Consider the following 13,594-nt stretch of genomic DNA (forward strand, 5'->3'; position numbering starts at 1 on the left):
TTTTAGCCCCGCCCTGGTGCCCTGAGGAAAGGGACCGGGAATTCACAGAGGGAGCAAGGAGGAAACCCGCAGGTCCCAGCACTTCCCAGGGGAGGCCCAGAGGAAGAGCTTGGATGGGGAGGCCACTGGGCCAGTCTGCAACCGCCATGTTCTGGGGCTAGGCAAAAGCAACTCATCGCTTTCCTGGCATGACTTAACTTGTTGGCCCTTTCCTGCCACGATTAATCACGTGACCGCGTTTGTGCACAGGAGTCCCCTCAGAGGGGGCCGATGGGCTGTGTACAGTCTCAGCTGCATTTAACCTGATGAATGGAGCTCAGGCAACCTGCTTTGAAGCTTTGTTCTGCAGTGGGTTAAGAGTATTCCCGGTGGGTTTTGTGCATTCCTTATTTGCCTTCCACAAAGTACTTCAGAAAACTCGTCCTGAGAAAAGAAAACTTGCAACTTAAAAAAAAAAAAAATCACACTAAAACCATCAGGAGGAGGATTGTAGTGGTTAACTTGAAGACAGCTGCTTGTTAAATGTGCGCAGCAGCAGAACTGCCATGGACAGCAGCGCAGGTTGTGCCCTGCACAACTCCACGGAGCACAGTTCATTACAATGTAAATGACGTCCTCAGCATTGTGCAGTGGTTCAGAAAGTGGCCTTCCTGGGGAACAGATGTCTTAGCTATCAGAAAGCCTGGCCGGTTGCTTCTCTTCTGAAACCCTGGAGTAAATCTGGACATTAGCATTGGAGTCTCAAACAGGGTAGGAGATAGGATAGGAGAGAACCTGTAGGTTAAGGGCAGAGTTTTGGGGCAACCTCCATCTAGGGCAGAACTGTCAATGCCTGGGTTACTTTCTCCACTAACTAGATGTGAATAAATTTTAGGGTGAGCTGGAAAAGCAGCTTCTGCAAGCAAACCCGATTCTGGAGGCTTTCGGCAATGCCAAAACGGTCAAGAACGACAACTCTTCACGATTTGTAAGTAGCAAAACTCCTGTGGTGTCCCCACCTGCCTGAGAACGCAGAGTCTGTGTGCGCAGGGAGCCTGAGACAGAACGGGTGGAGGAGTACCTCACAACAGCATTTTGCTCGTACCTTCAGTCCTGTTGTGACCTTTCAAGGCTGCAAGGGCTCCTGCCACACATCCCTTCATTCATTCATTCATTCATTCATTCATTCACTCAACAGATATTCATTTTGTTTGTATACGAGGCACCTGTTAGGCATTTGACATTTATTCAGTAACGAGTTACCGAGCTCCTGTAGGTGCTAGACATTTAATACTCATCCATTTATTCAGCAAAACACGAATTGAGCACCCACTATGTACTAGGCACGTACATCCTTCAGCAAGTATTTATTAGGCACCTACTGTGTATAATCATTTGTACACTGTTATATGCACCATCCTCTTGCTTTTTCCTTTGCTCAGTTTTTATTAAGCACCTGCTGTAGACCAGATGCTGAACCAGCTCACAGGATTGTGGCAAACAGTTCAGAAGCGGTTCCTTTGTGAGGCTTGTGGCCTAGTTGGGGAGCTGACGGCCAACGAGGCTGGAGGTGCCACCTTCTCACGTACACTTCCCCAGACTCCAAGGGGCTCCCTTTCTCACTTGAGCCTCACAGGGGCAGGAGAACCCTGAAAGTGGGTGGTTAATGACTCGAAGACCTGGTTCGCCTGTCCCAAGGAGGACTGATTCCCAGCTGGATGAACTTGAGCCTGGTGGATCGTGGCGGGGCCCTCCTGCTTCTGGGCAGGGGGCAAGGAGGGAGCCCTCCAGCCACAAAATTTGCCTTGTCCGTAGTTGTGGCTCTACCTCTTAGGAGCACTGGCCCATTGGGCAGGTCATACTACCTCTCTCAGCCTCAGTTTCCCCACCTTTAAAACGAGGATAACCAGGCCCAGCTGAGGGGCGTTGCAAGAGCCAAATGAAATTGATCTGTGAATGTGTTTTATAAGTTCCGCTGTTGCTACGAGGCCCGAAATCGTCCCAGCTCAGCAGACGGTGGTTCCTTCCGACATGCTGACCCGTGAGGTTCTGAGGGTTTGCAAGAAACTCTCTGTCCCCTCCCCAGCCCTCAAATGCTCCCTGACGTCTCTCTTTCCACTTATCTGCAGGGCGGGGGTGAGGACCTGAGGCTGGGGAGCTCCCCCCCGTGAACTGTGTTTTCCTGTTGGCAGGGCAAATTCATCCGCATCAACTTCGATGTCACTGGTTACATCGTGGGAGCCAACATTGAGACCTGTATCCTTTGCTGAGCCTGGGTCACACGGGACCTGTCCCGCAACCCACCTCCTGCCCCCAGCCTGAGAGGCCCCAGAAAGGTGGACGAGCTGCCCCTCGCTCCGCCCCCCCAGCTCTTGGGTTCCTTCCAGAACAGATCTGCCCTGGGGTTGTTGTCTCTTGATAGCAGGCAAACGTGAAACCCAAACAGCCTGCCTTTGATTCTGGGTTGACCTCTCCTTAGCTGAGTGACCTCAGACCAGTTACTCAACCTCTCTGTGCCTCATCAGTGCAATGGGGGGGGTGATCACAGAACCTGCTTCGCAGAGCTGTTGTGAGAATAAAGTGAATTAACTCACATAAAGCAATTAGAACCACGCCAGGGGCAGAATGAGGCTGGTTGAGTATTGGCTCTGGTGTGATCGTCCCTTGCTCCTTTTTGAGCCCGTGGACCCCTTGTCCTGCCTAGGGACCTGGTCTGTAACCAGTTTCCAGCCCAGAGATAGGAAATTGGTGAAGACAGAGCTTGCCCAGAGGAATAGCAGTGGCTGTGAAGGACCCAGAGAGCATCATTGTTGAGACTCTGGATGGCAAAGTGAGCCACTTGGAAATTTCTGGACTCGGGGACCAAGTCTACGGCTCAGTGATTGATCAACCCAGAAGCATGACAGGTGCCTCTGAGGCTCAAGGACGTTGTATTTTTCTAGCTGCTCATACAGCATTTGCTTGGCACTTGTGGGACCCTGGGGAGTGTTGTAGTTGGATTTTGGTGCCCTGGGTGAGGGAGGACTTCAGAGCGGCTCAAGTCTTGTCCATTCTCCGCTCTGCCATGTCAGCTGTGGGGCTTGGGGCAAGTCGCTTAACCTCTCTGAGCTTCACTTTTGCCCCTGTGAAATGGGAGTGATAACAGCCTATGTGTGGAGCTGTAGTTCAACTGTGGTTCCGTGGAAGGACCGGTACGGCCCTCGGCCCAGGGCTCAGCCCACCGCAAGCATCTGTGGTTCTTGTGCCGTCATCAACTCTTGTCATTTTTTTTTTTTTTAAGAGAGAGAGAGAGAGCACACATGTGGGTAGGCAGGGAGGGGCAGAGGGAGAGGGAGAGAGCGAGAGCCTCTCCAGCCGACTCCCCACCGAGCACGGAGCCCGATGTGGGCCTCGATCTCACGACCCTGAGATGACGATCTGAGCTGAAATCAAGAGTCAGGCGCTTAACTGACTGAGCCACCCAGGTGCCCCCAACTTTTGTCATTTTCTATTTTAATCCACCCGGACGTTGTTCCCGAGAAAATCAGCATCCATCCAGTATGAAATGTCTGCATTCATCTAGAGAAGCATCCACAGCAAGTGTTAGCTCCTTAAACTGGCACGGCAGAACCGGGTTTATGTGACTGGAAAATGGGCAAAACCCTAACTGCTGAGGCACAGAGGGGCGAGCATTTCCTCCCTATGCCCCCCAGGTGCCCCCCCGGATTAGACTATGTCTGGCCACACAGGGTGGTTTTCCCCTCAAGGCCTCTGATGATACAGGTCCACAAATTCTAAAATCCAGAAACTTCTGAAAACCGAAACTCAGCTGATGGCAAAACCTGCCGAGCCCACAAGAGGCTATTTATAGTCTCCCTTTTCCCCTCAGGAGAACAGTGATGTCTTTTGCTGCGGGAGTATTAATGGGCTCCCTCGGCGCCATTGGGAGTGTCCTAGGTTACTCATATAGTATATCCACAGTGGTCCAAAATCTAGCAAATCCTGAACCTCTTCTGGCCCCAGGGCTGGGAAAAGAGATTGTAGAACTTCTGGCATTTTGATGATCATTAACCTTATGCAGGGGTTGCTGTGCGTTGGGCACCAGCCTGGGCCCTTGGCACATAGTATCTCATTTAATTCTGGCCCAACTCTGAGAGGTAGAGATGCTGTCTCTGCAGAGGACCCAGCCGGGCCCTGACCTTCTGCTGGGATGCCGATGAGTAGGCCGTGGGCACTGGTGGGCCAGCCGGATTCTGACTCTTTAGATGTAAAGGAACAGCTTCCTGTTTGTTTTGGAGGAAGCAGGCCCCAGGCTGTCAACCCACCACTCTGAGAGCAGGTGCCCGCCGTGGGCTGAGCCCCCCACGCACGATCTTGGGTCTGCATGGCCAGCCCACCCAGGGAGGAATCTGTCTTACAGCCTGTTCTTGGAGCCCTGCATACGCTTCTCAGCTGTTCATCTCCTATGTTCACGGCAAGTCTCGGGGAGAGACCCCTCCCTCTGGCCTCAGCTTCTGCCCTTCAGATCCGTGGCCGGCAAAGTGCATAGCCCGGCAGCAGCACCTGCCTCACCTGCGAGCTTGTTAGAAATGCAGGCTGTGGGCCCTGCCCCTGTGGACGCAGGGCTCCAGGGGTGGGCCGGCCCCCTGGATTTTAACAAGCCTTCTAAGGACGCACAGTTGGAAGTGCGCTGGAACAGTGAGGCAGCTTCTAGGCACTTTTAGAGCTCCGGGAAGGCCAGCACTGCTACCTTGTGGGGCACAGGTGGGCCTGCCCTAACGTCCTGCAACATCGCACTTAGGGATGAGGAAATCCACCCGGTACAACAGCCCAGCCACCCGTGTGCCCTCCACCCCACAATCCGGGACCCCCGTGGTCTCCATGCGGCACCACAGCAGAATGGGCTTTCCCCTTAGATGAATTAGGGGTGTGTTCACATTCTCTTTCCCGAGGCTAGTTGAACCCCACCCCCTCGGCCAGGGTGCTTTTGGCCACCACAGACGCGGCTTTGCCACTTGCTAGCTGTGTGCTCTTGGAAAATGACTTCCTTCCCCGAGCCTCTGTTTCCCTATGCTGAAAATGCAAATAAAATTTGCATTTACTTCCTCGGATAGGTTGTAAGGCTTAAATGAGATCTCCCCTCCTGCGGTTGGTGAGACAGGGATGGGGGAGGAAGGGTAGATTCTGGCAAAGGAAACACCGTGATACCCCCAGAATTCTTAACTCCCACCCCAAATCAGATCTGCTGGAGAAGTCACGGGCAATTCGCCAAGCCAGAGACGAGAGGACATTCCACATCTTTTATTACTTGATTGCTGGAGCCAAGGACAAGATGAAAAGTAAGTGACCTGCAAGGACACATCACTGGGGGGCGGGGGGATGGGGTTCAGCCATCACCTTCGTCATGATCCAGGGTTAATAGATAGGCTATTAAAGCAGAGCCTCAGGTGCTGCCCAGGGGTATAACTATCTTTGGGCGGCAGGTGTGTGATTCCTCATCTCTGTTCAGTGAGTGTGGTTTCCGTTCGGGCCACATTTACTGAGCACCTGCTATGTGACACGGCCGACAGTAAGTCTAATTAGGTGTTAGATACTAACTAATCAAGTCCAATTGGACCCAGGCTGCCTTCCAGGAAGGGAGAAAGACAACTGTAGTATTTACCAGTTTATAAAACTTGGAAGTATATAAGAGGCAGTTTCATAAGGAATTTGGAGGAGAAGGGGAGCTAAGCACTTTTCATTATACCTGTTTTGAAAGCCACCTTACGTGGCCTTTGTAGGGCAAGGGTCAACAAGCGATCCGTACAGGTCTAGATAATAAATGTTTTAGGCGTTTTGCAGGTGACGGGGTTTTGTCACAAGTACTCAGCTCTGCCATTGTAATGCAAAGCGGCCGTGGGCGGTATATAAATCATACAGCGCATAGCTATGTTACAATAAAACTTTATTTACAAAGTAGGCGGTATGCTATAGTTTGCTCACCTCTGTTGCAGGGAAAAATATTTTTTTAAAAGATTTTATTTATTTAGAGAGACCATGCACGAGTGGGAGGAGGGGCAAAGGGAGAGGGAGGAAGAGAAGCTCAAACAGGCTCCCCACTGAGTGCGGAGCTCGAGGCGGGCCCCATCTCATGACCCTGAGGTCATGACCTGAGCTGAAATCAACAGTCAGATGCTTAACCGACTGAGCCACCCCAGGCTCTCTGGGGGAAAAAAAAAAATTTATTGAGGTATAACTAACATATAACATAGTAGTTTTAGGTATACAACATAATGATTCTGTATTTGTACATATTTCGAAGTGATCACTGCCATAAGTGTAGTTCACATCTGTCACCGGTAAGGCAAATACTTTTTTCTATAAATGCAGTATAGTATATCCCAGATTCCAATAGGAAATTCTATGTTCTGAACATACAGTAACTCTTTAAAGAATATACAAATCACATAGCTGAAAAAAGGAATATATACATAGTGTAGTCTAAATTCTAGTAATAATTTTAAGACTAAAATTTTACGAGAGCAATACAAGCTTTGCTTCCCATCACTTTTGGGGCCCAGGGTTAGTTATTTTGCTTAAGAAACTTATCAAAGGGATGTGTGTGCGGGTACCTTTGCCGTGATGAGGTGTATTTCAATGTTCCGCCACTAGGGGGAGACCTCATTCATTGTTTAGTCCTGATGCTTGGCGGTCTGGAGCGTATAATAGGGTCAGAGGTGAAGCGATTTTGGAAAAACAGGGGGGAGATGCTGAACAGATGTTGTACACTGGAAATTAGGTAAGTTATCAGTTACAGTGTGGGACATTATGAGGTGGCCCAGGGAGAAATGTGTATATCTCTCCTCCTCTTTGGCACCAAAGTCAAGAGTTTGCTTGTTTGGTGATCTAGGTTCGGGTTTTGCGCTCTGTCTCTAGTCTTCCAGAAATTGGGCAAGGATAAGGCTAACTCCTGAAATTCCTAGGGGCCATTTTTATTCTTGATGATAGATCTGGCTTTTAGAGAGGATCAACATTTGTAAATTTACCCAGAGTCTGGATAATGAAGTCTTGGCCAAGACCCAAAACCTTGTGACTTTAATCAGGCATTGCAGCTAATCTGAAGGCTGCAGTTAACTGGTGTCTTGTGTCAGTCCGCCCTCAGGCACCTTCCAAGTGACTTGACCCATAAAAGACCTTTGTTCAAAAAGAAAAGTATCTCATTGACTTTTCTCCAAAACCATAATGAAATCCAGCCTCAATTAAAGATTGATCTGGAAGAGGACACTTGATGTATTGGAGGGTGTGCTAAAGGCAAATAGTACAAGAAAAAGAGAAGCAATTATAAGTTTGGGGGGGGGGGGCTGCTGAACAAGAACAGCAGCAAAATGTAACCGGAGAATACTGCTTTACAGAGAACCATGTTTCCTGTTATAAACAAGGAGTTGGCAAATGTTTTTAATAAAGGGCCAGATAGTAAATATTTTAGGCTTTGGGGGCCATATGGTTTCTGTGGCAGCTACTCAAATCTGCCTGCCCCTGTAGCACGAAAGCTGCCACAGAAAAGAGACAAGGAAATGGGAGTGGCTGTGTTCCAATAAAACTTTATTTATAAAAACAACCAGCAGACTAGAATTGACAGAAGAGCTAAATCTTTATCCACCATTGCAGGGGATCCATAGATAATATCTCATTTCAAAATATCCAGAAGCAGGGGCGCCTGGGTGGCTCAGTTGGTTAAGCAACTGCCTTCGGTTCAGGTCATGATCCTGGAGTCCCGGGATCGAGTCCCACCCACATCGGGCTCCCTGCTCAGCGGGGAGTCTGCTCCTCCCTCTGACCCTCTTCCCTCTCGTGCTCTCTAATTCTCATTCTCTCTCTCTCAAATAAATAAATAAAATCTAAAAAAAAAAAAATTTCTCAAAATATCCAGAAGCAGCTTATTATAGATGATATATAAACACATTAGAATTTATATAAGCCTATATAATATATGACATATAGTATATACAAGCCTATGTTATATATAATTTCTATTAAGCTGTTAAATAGAGAGATAGTGGTTAAGTACCAGAGGAAGAGCTAAAAGAGATAAAAGCAGTACTATAGGGTAAGGTAGGAATTGGAAAAAGGGTGAACAGGGAATGGTGTTTTTATTATAAACCTTTTGGTAGTAATTGATTTTTAAAATTCATGTGTATTAATGATGTGATAAAGTTTCATAAGTGGATGGATAAATACTGATCTAATTATGCAGGCAGCTTTGTTCCTAAAGGCAGGGTGTTTTTGGACAACTGAGATAAAGGCATCCCTTCCTCCAGCTAGGTGCAACCCTGTGTCAGGCGACGTGGCTTAGCAGGTGGAGCCAAGGCTAGGTTTTAGCTGCCAGGTAACTTGGGGCAGTGCACAACCTGCCCCACTGTATGAGGCCAGTGATGGCTGGTGATGCCTTCTGTGTGTTAGAGCAGAAGGAAGGTTTTAAACTGTACAAGTCTCGGGAAAGGGAACGAACTTAGGATGGCCCAGGTCCTTCACCAGGTTCATGCCTCTCATGTTCAAAGTCCATCTTCCTGACCACCATCCCATCTTCCTCTCCTTCTAGATGACTTGCTTTTGGAGGGCTTCAACAACTACACATTCCTCTCCAATGGCTTTGTGCCCATCCCGGCCGCCCAGGATGATGAGATGTTCCAAGAAACCTTGGAGGCCATGGCGATCATGGGCTTCAATGAGGAAGAGCAGCTGTGTAAGTCTTCATGCCTTGAGGCTGGGTGCTGGTGAGGGGACCTAGAGTCATGCCTTCAGGACCACCAGAATTAGTTAGAGGCTCTTCTTGGGTTAGGACAGATTTCTGCTTGCTGGATTCCCTCCATTCCCTCAAAAAAAAAAAAAAAAGAAGGAGAAGGAAAATGAATATTGCCTTAGGTGGCTTCTTGGTGTTTTAGAAAAGTGGCTTCATTCTGTTAGGCTGTTTCAGTTACAAGCAACCGACATTGGCTTAAGCAAAAAGGAAAATGATCCACTCACAGAGCTGGAAAGTTCAGGGATATGGGTTTCAGATACAATGGGTTCTCTGGGCTCAAAGGTTACCTCTAGAACCTGGTCTCTGAGCAATATCGTCTTTAGGTGGACAGCCATTTCTTGGCAGCAGAATGGCTGCTGAGGCTCCAGCCCTTGCATCCTTTGGGTTTATGTCCAGCAGAACAGATTGGATTCCCTGCCTGAGTCCCTGAATGAAGTCTCATTGACTCTTACTGGTTGGCTTAGGTTGATGTGCATATTCCTGAGTTATTCACAATGATCCAGGGTTTTGGAAAGCTCTGAGTGGCTTATGTTATGGTCTCTGTTCCATTTTGGAGCTGGAGAGAGAGGACGTTTGCCTCCTCAAGAACACAGGGGCACAGGATGGGTGGGGTCGGGGGAGTAACTGAGACAATGGGTTTAGTTGGGCTCTTCCTGGAAACTGCCTTCTGGTGATAGACCCATGTTGATCAATATCACCAACCAATGACCAAGAACACATTTGATTCTGAGACCAAGAAAGCTCAAAGAGATAATCTGGGTTTCCACACTGTGCTTCAAGAAATACTTGTCCTTCTGGGTTAGACGTGCCCCAGTGTTCAAGGTTAATCTCTTTTGGGAACACCAGGACACGGTTGTGGAAAATTTTTCTTCCTTCCCACGCCCACACCCCTTTGGAGCCCCAGAATAGTGCTAAGGTTGCTGAAATGCAGCACAGAGGGAGGGGCAGCTTCCCTCGAGATAACTGCGGGCCCAGAAAAAGCAGGCTCCGTGGGTCAGTGGACAAATGGGTGGTGGTTGTGGATTTTGGCCAGAGCCCCACAGCAGAATCCAATGTTAACAGCATTCCTTCCTGAATGGCATGGGCTCTCCCAGAATGATTTATTTTATTTGGGACACGAGTCATTTTTGCTTCTAATCTTTGCTTTCAACACACACACACACACACACACACACACACACACTCACACAATGATTAAGTACTTGCTGTATGCCAGGCATTTGCTAATGCCTCTTAAAAAAAAAAAAAAAGGTACCAAGGTGTCCAGTTTTAAATAATAAAAAACCAGAACAAACTAACATGTTGATCAATGAGGATTTATTCAATTGTTATTTGGCCTTAAGAAAGAAAATGATGGCTTTCTAAATTGTTTTAGAACAACATGGACTTGTGGAAATGCTTTTAATATATTTAAAGCGAAGACATCGGGGGACAAAGCAATATGCTAAGTGCTTTATACACATTATTTAATATCAAAAGAACCCAGCAATGTGGCCATTGTTATCCCCAGTTTGCAGCTGAGACACAGGGAAGTGAAGGAACTTGCCCAAGGACACAGCATGTTGCTGGTGGAGCTGGGACTCCTTCTCGGGTCTCAGAGACTCCCACGGCCCATTGTGTGATTCACTGTGCTCTGTTTTTGTCTGTAGAAAGGTGGTGTTTGTCCTTTAAACCCTTTCCAAAGTCTGTGTCAGGACCAAGGTATGGAAATCGAGGCTAGAAGGAGCCCAGGGTATTCTAAAACGTGGACTGGTGTCGTTATCAGTGCCATGGAATCCCACTGCGGGATACTGCTCCTTTTCTCTGCTCCTTTTCAATTCTCCTGATGACTTTCAAGAAGACAGTAAATAGCAGCTTGGCACCCACTAGGTCCTCAGCCCCTCTCTGGTCCTTGCTTATCCCCCCCTTTCACCATAGAGAGCAGATCCCCGAGCCCAGCATCTTGCTAGAATTTGATAATATTGTTCCTTCTCCCTGTATTTATTTTTATAGTTGCCATCTATTTATATGGCAAGGGAAGCTGATCTTTCACTTACCATACAGTTTCCTAGTAAAGTCAGCTTCAGGAAAGAGAAATGAGTGAAAGTATAGAAAAATGTTAAATGAATAGCAGCGTGGATGGAATGCTAAGTGAACGTTAAGATGAGTGTATGCAATGACAGATGCCCCAAGGGACACAGATGGTGGGGGGGGGGCGGTGGGTGTGGAGGAGGGAGGTGGCCCCGCAGGGGACATTTTTGGTTCTCACAACTCAGGAAAGGGAACACTCCTGACACCTAGTGGTTACAAACCAGGGATGCTGCTGAGCATCCTACAGACATGCATGGGGCAGCCCCCCTGCCCCCGCAAAGATTTATCTGACCCATTGAGACCCCCCTGAGTTAGACTGCTTCCCTGGGCTCTGTAAACATTTCAGCAATCCTTAGTTTAAACTTGGAGTTTAAAAACTATTAGTATAGCACTTAACAGTTTACACAGCCCCTCTGGTATCGTTAAAAAGAAGGTGACTTAGTTGTTTCCCATCAAAAGAAGCTTTACGTTCTGCATGGAGCACTGGGTGTTATGAACAAACAATGAATCATGGAAAAGTACACCAAAACAAATTATGTAATATATGGTGATTAACATAACAATAAAAAATTTTTTTTTAAAAAGAAGCTTTACTCATTTGGGGAGGAAGGGTTTCTGCAATAGTGAGTGGGAGCAGATGGGCTGGTGGTCAGTAACGGGGCCTTCCTCCTGCTGGGCTGGGCCAGAGCCCCTGAGATGTGAGGGCAGCTGTTGTGAAGGGCTGTCACCCCAAGTCTGGCCTGAGGAGCCAGAGGAAGCTGGGATCTCAGGCTTTGTTCCCAGAACACAGTGATTTCTTCTTGGAAGCCAGAACCCTGGGGGATTTGCACATCTGTGTTAAACTAAAGGCAAGCATTTGCATTAATTAGTCATCTATCTTTCCATCCTCCATCCATCCATCTGTCAACCCATCAGTTAGTCCATCTATACATCAATCCACTGATCAACCCATCTATCTATTGATCCATCCATTGATTCGTCCATCTTCCTCTCTTCCTTCCATCCATGTATCCATGATCCATCTTCCATCCATCCATCCATCCATCCATCCATTCATCCATTCATCCATACATCCTTCCATCCTGCATCCTCCATCCATCTTCCCTCCCTCCCCATGTGTGTCTGGACTGGACCCTGAAGTAGGCTTTGAGAATACAGAGATGATAGGACAATCTCCCACTCTCCCGTAACTCATGGTCTTGTGGGGATTTCAGACATAGGAGCCATTTTAACAGTAACATGGCTGAGTAGGGAGTCAGAGGGTTCCATGGGTGTGGGAACACATTGTTTTATCTGAAGACACTTGGATAACAAGTGGGAAAAAAAATTCCTCCTTCTCGATCCTAGCACAAGCACCTTGTACATGTAACCAGACAATATTAAGAAGCACAGGGTTTGTTGTTTTGCTTTGTTTTGTTTTTTGCTCTTTAAATATCTTTTATGGACATATAATTTACATTTAGAAAATTGTAGATATCATAAATGCACAGTTTGATTAATTTTTATAGACCGAACACACCTGTGCTCCTCACGCCCATTTAAACTACGAGAACACCAACTGCCCCCTGAAGCTTCCCATAGCCCTTCTAATAGTTTCCCCCAAGCAAGGTTAACCATTGTCCTGACTTCTAATAGCATAGTTTTCCCTATTCTTGAACTTTCTATAAGTAGACTTACGTAGTTATGTTCTTGTTTGCATTTGGCGTCTTTTGTTCAGCATTTGTGAGATAACAGTTTTATTGTTTGGTTGTAAATCATTCATTCTCCTTGCTGTATGGTAGGGGTTGATAAACATTTTCTGTAAAGGGTCAGATAGTAAATATTTTGTGGGCCATATGATCTCTGTTGCAACTGTTCAACTCTGCCCTTGTAACATCAGACAGCTACTGACCACATATAAATGAATGATTGTGGCTGTGTTCCGATAAAACTTTATTTACAAATGGCAGGCAATGGGCTGGAGTTGGTCCATGGGCTGGAGTTTGGTCCATGGGTTGGTCCAACCCCTGGTGCACACTATTCCTTTATAACACATGATTTTTAGCAACCATCTGAACATATTCTGCTATCCCTAGCCAGGTTTTCTACCATGATAGCAGGGAATTAGGTTAGTTTGCCTTTTTTTCTAGACTTAGGAGCTCAGAACTGAGTCTTTTTGGGAGAAGGAGGTAGGTTGGCCGTACGATCCCCAATAACTTCAGGCTCTAAACGTCCAGAGCATCTTGGTGTTGACGTCTGTGTCTTACCCACTCTTCTCTTCTCACCCCAGCCATACTGAAGGTGGTGTCGTCTGTCCTGCAGCTTGGAAATATTGTCTTCAAGAAGGAAAGAAACACAGACCAGGCATCCATGCCAGATAACACAGGTGCTTCTTGCCTTTTCTTAATAAAATGACAACTTCTGTGATGGGAAGGAGGGTCACATGAAGTCCTTGGTTATTTTTTGGATGAGGGTATTAACAAGAGCTAAACTAACTTATTTTCACTGACTTTTGTCTTTTTTAGACTTTTTACTGCGGACGATCCTACGGTGGGAAGTTCTTGAATCAGAGCGTGGGCCGGGGGGGGGAGGAGAAATAATAGTTTTAGATCAGACAGGAAGGATCCTTAGAGAGCCTCAATTCTAACCCTGCCCCCATCATTTGTTTTATTAGACAAATATTTTTGAGCATGTACAATCTGCCAGGCGCTGGGGTTCATCAAGAAGCCCCATAAGAACAGCCCCATTCCTCGTGGCACATACGGTCTTGCTGGGGGGACAGAGCTCAAGTTTCTCTGCAATTAGAGT

The 13,594-nt window shown here is 47.3% G+C and overlaps 1 protein-coding gene across 5 annotated transcripts in view; it reads left to right on the forward strand.

Annotated features, from left to right (window-relative positions):
- The window catches only part of MYH11 (myosin heavy chain 11), a 109,247-nt gene that overhangs the window by 58,109 nt on the left and 37,544 nt on the right, over positions 1–13,594 (forward strand). For all 5 annotated transcript variants that reach the window (XM_025855636.2, XM_073899459.1, XM_025855637.2 and 2 more), the window contains 5 exons: positions 875–967; positions 2,172–2,235; positions 5,199–5,297; positions 8,537–8,680; positions 13,077–13,172. In XM_025855636.2, the coding sequence (XP_025711421.1) occupies positions 875–967; positions 2,172–2,235; positions 5,199–5,297; positions 8,537–8,680; positions 13,077–13,172 (496 nt within the window). The remainder of the gene's footprint in view (positions 1–874; positions 968–2,171; positions 2,236–5,198; positions 5,298–8,536; positions 8,681–13,076; positions 13,173–13,594) is intronic.

The sequence above is a fragment of the Callorhinus ursinus genome, unplaced genomic scaffold, assembly GCF_003265705.2.
Source record: "Callorhinus ursinus isolate GAN/ISIS: 27379988/994484 unplaced genomic scaffold, GSC_fseal_2.0 scaffold13, whole genome shotgun sequence".
Classification (NCBI taxonomy): domain Eukaryota; kingdom Metazoa; phylum Chordata; class Mammalia; order Carnivora; family Otariidae; genus Callorhinus; species Callorhinus ursinus.